The 2,351-nt window shown below is 58.3% G+C and overlaps 1 protein-coding gene across 1 annotated transcript in view; it reads right to left on the reverse strand.

Annotated features, from left to right (window-relative positions):
• Window positions 1-714: 714 nt before the first annotated feature.
• Window positions 715-2,351, reverse strand: part of LOC104522067 (acyl-coenzyme A amino acid N-acyltransferase 1) — a gene marked incomplete at its 5' end in the record, with an annotated part of 2,564 nt that continues 927 nt past the window's right edge. The window contains one exon of the mRNA XM_029084082.1: window positions 715-1,302. Coding sequence (XP_028939915.1) covers window positions 715-1,302 — 588 coding nt within the window. The remainder of the gene's footprint in view (window positions 1,303-2,351) is intronic.

Below are 2,351 nucleotides of genomic sequence, written 5' to 3' on the forward strand. Positions count from 1 at the left end.
TCACCCTCCAGCAAGGGTGGTCACAGTCCCACCAGCTGCACTGGGCACCCATGTGCCACGGTGACCAGACCCCTGGGATGTGGTTCCCCGAGGTCCCCGCAGGAAGGGGGACGTGGAACCAGCTGTGGTCACACACGGAGAAGCTGCAGCAGAGTTTTGATGGCATCTCGGGATGGGGAGGAAGGACCTCGGTCTCCTGAGGTGGCTGCTGAGCACGGTGCTGCCTGGGTCTCTCCTGCTTCCTTCACCAGGAGTTTCCCTTCTGGATTTTCTCTTGATTCCAGACTAAGTTGAGTCACCCCCCCCTCACCTTGCCAGTGTGACGGTCACATCCAGCTCCTGCACCCTGCCCTGGCACGTGCCAGGTGTGACCATGCCCAGTCACCCATTCACCATCCTCCCACCCAGGTACCAACCTCAACATTTTGGGGGGGTTAAAAACCCCTCTTACCTCATGGAATCCACACATCCTCCCCCTTCCCAGGGGAAAACCCCTCTTAGATGCCACCAGCTCATGGCACCGAACCTGAGCTCATGGTGAAAGGGTGGGTTGGGCTGTAGCCCCACCTAAAATCTGGTCAACCTCCTACCTGGTGTCCCCATCCCATGAGCAGGCAGTGCCGGGTGGCAGGATGCACTTTATTTTGGGGGGGGTGAGGTGCCTGGGGGAAGCCCTGACCCCTTTTTCTCTCCCCCCCCTCATCCCCGCAGCCATCACAGCTTCATGGTGGCAGTGGGACCAAGGTGAAGCTCCAAGAACTGGATGATCTCCTGCCACGAATGCTCCTGGGCTTTAGCATGAGGTTGAGCTTCACCCCCCCACATCACCGGGCGAGGGGTTCCCCGGATGCTGGAGATGCTGCAGAGAGGGGAACCGGGGGGTTCAATCAAGTGCCCAGCCCCGGGGTAGGAGAGGAGGCGACAACTCTCTGGTGACATCCGTGCCATGGCCAGCTTGGCAAAGAGCTTGCTGTCCATGCTACGGTCAGCTTCTCCCACCACGAAGAGGACCTTCCCCCGGATCTTCTCGGTGGGGATGGCCGAGGTGCTGTACGTGGGGTCCCGGGGGTCTGCAAAGATGCCCGAGTTGTCCAAGGCTCCCACCTCCGTGAAGATGATGCGCTCGGTGCGGTAGGGGATGGGGGGGATGTGGAGGTCCTTGTAGACCAGAGGGTTGCCGTGGAGGGAAGCTGTGCCGTTGATCCACACCGTGGCTACCACTTGTGGGAGGAAGGTGGCCATAGCCAGGGCTACCTCTGCTCCTTTGGAGACACCAACGACACCCAGGCCGGGGCCTCGCACCTGCGGGGGGGGGAATGGAGGCAGCTGGCAGCACAGCTCGCTGGGATGTCACCGGGATGTCCCCACTCGCCTGGAGGTCCTCAGTCACCAGGACATCCTTGGTCTTCAGGACATGCCACTCACTAGGATGTCCCAGTCACCAGGACATCCCTCATCACCAGGACATTTTGATTATCAGGATGTCCCCAGACACCAGGACATGCCTACTTGCCAGGACATCCCACTCATGAGGGCATCCCTCATCAACAGGACATCCCTGGTCACTGGGACATCCCACCACTGGGTTGTCCCCAGTTACCAGGACATCCCTACTTGCCAGGACATCCCCAGATCACCAGGACATCCTGCTCACCAGTTATCCTCAAGTCACCAGGACATCTTGCTTATCAGGACGTCCCTACACACCAGGACATCCCACTCATTGGGATGTCCCCAGATCACTAGGACATCCCTGGTTATCAGGACATGCCACTCACTAGGATGTCCCAGTCACCAGGACAATCTCTGCTTGCCAGGACATCCCTGGTCATCAGGACATGGCACTAACTGGGATGTCCCCTGTCACCAGGACATACCACTCATGAGGACATCCCTCATCACCAGGACATTTTGATTATCAGGATGTCCCCAGTCACCAGGACATCCCTTCTTGCCAGGACATCCCACTCATGAGGGCATCCCTCATCAACAGGACATCCCTGGTCACTGGGACATCCCACCACTGGGTTGTCCCCAGTTACCAGGACATCCCTACTTGCCAGGACATCCCCAGATCACCAGGACATCCTGCTCACCAGTTATCCTCAAGTCACCAGGACATCTTGCTTATCAGGACGTCCCTACACACCAGGACATCCCACTCATTGGGATGTCCCCAGATCACTAGGACATCCCTGGTTATCAGGACATGCCACTCACTAGGATGTCCCAGTCACCAGGACAATCTCTGCTTGCCAGGACATCCCTGGTCATCAGGACATGGCACTAACTGGGATGTCCCCTGTCACCAGGACATACCACTCATGAGGACATCCCTCATCACCAGGACA

This window comes from Antrostomus carolinensis, unplaced genomic scaffold (assembly GCF_000700745.2).
Source record: "Antrostomus carolinensis isolate BGI_N321 unplaced genomic scaffold, ASM70074v2 scaffold40653, whole genome shotgun sequence".
NCBI lineage: Eukaryota > Metazoa > Chordata > Aves > Caprimulgiformes > Caprimulgidae > Antrostomus > Antrostomus carolinensis.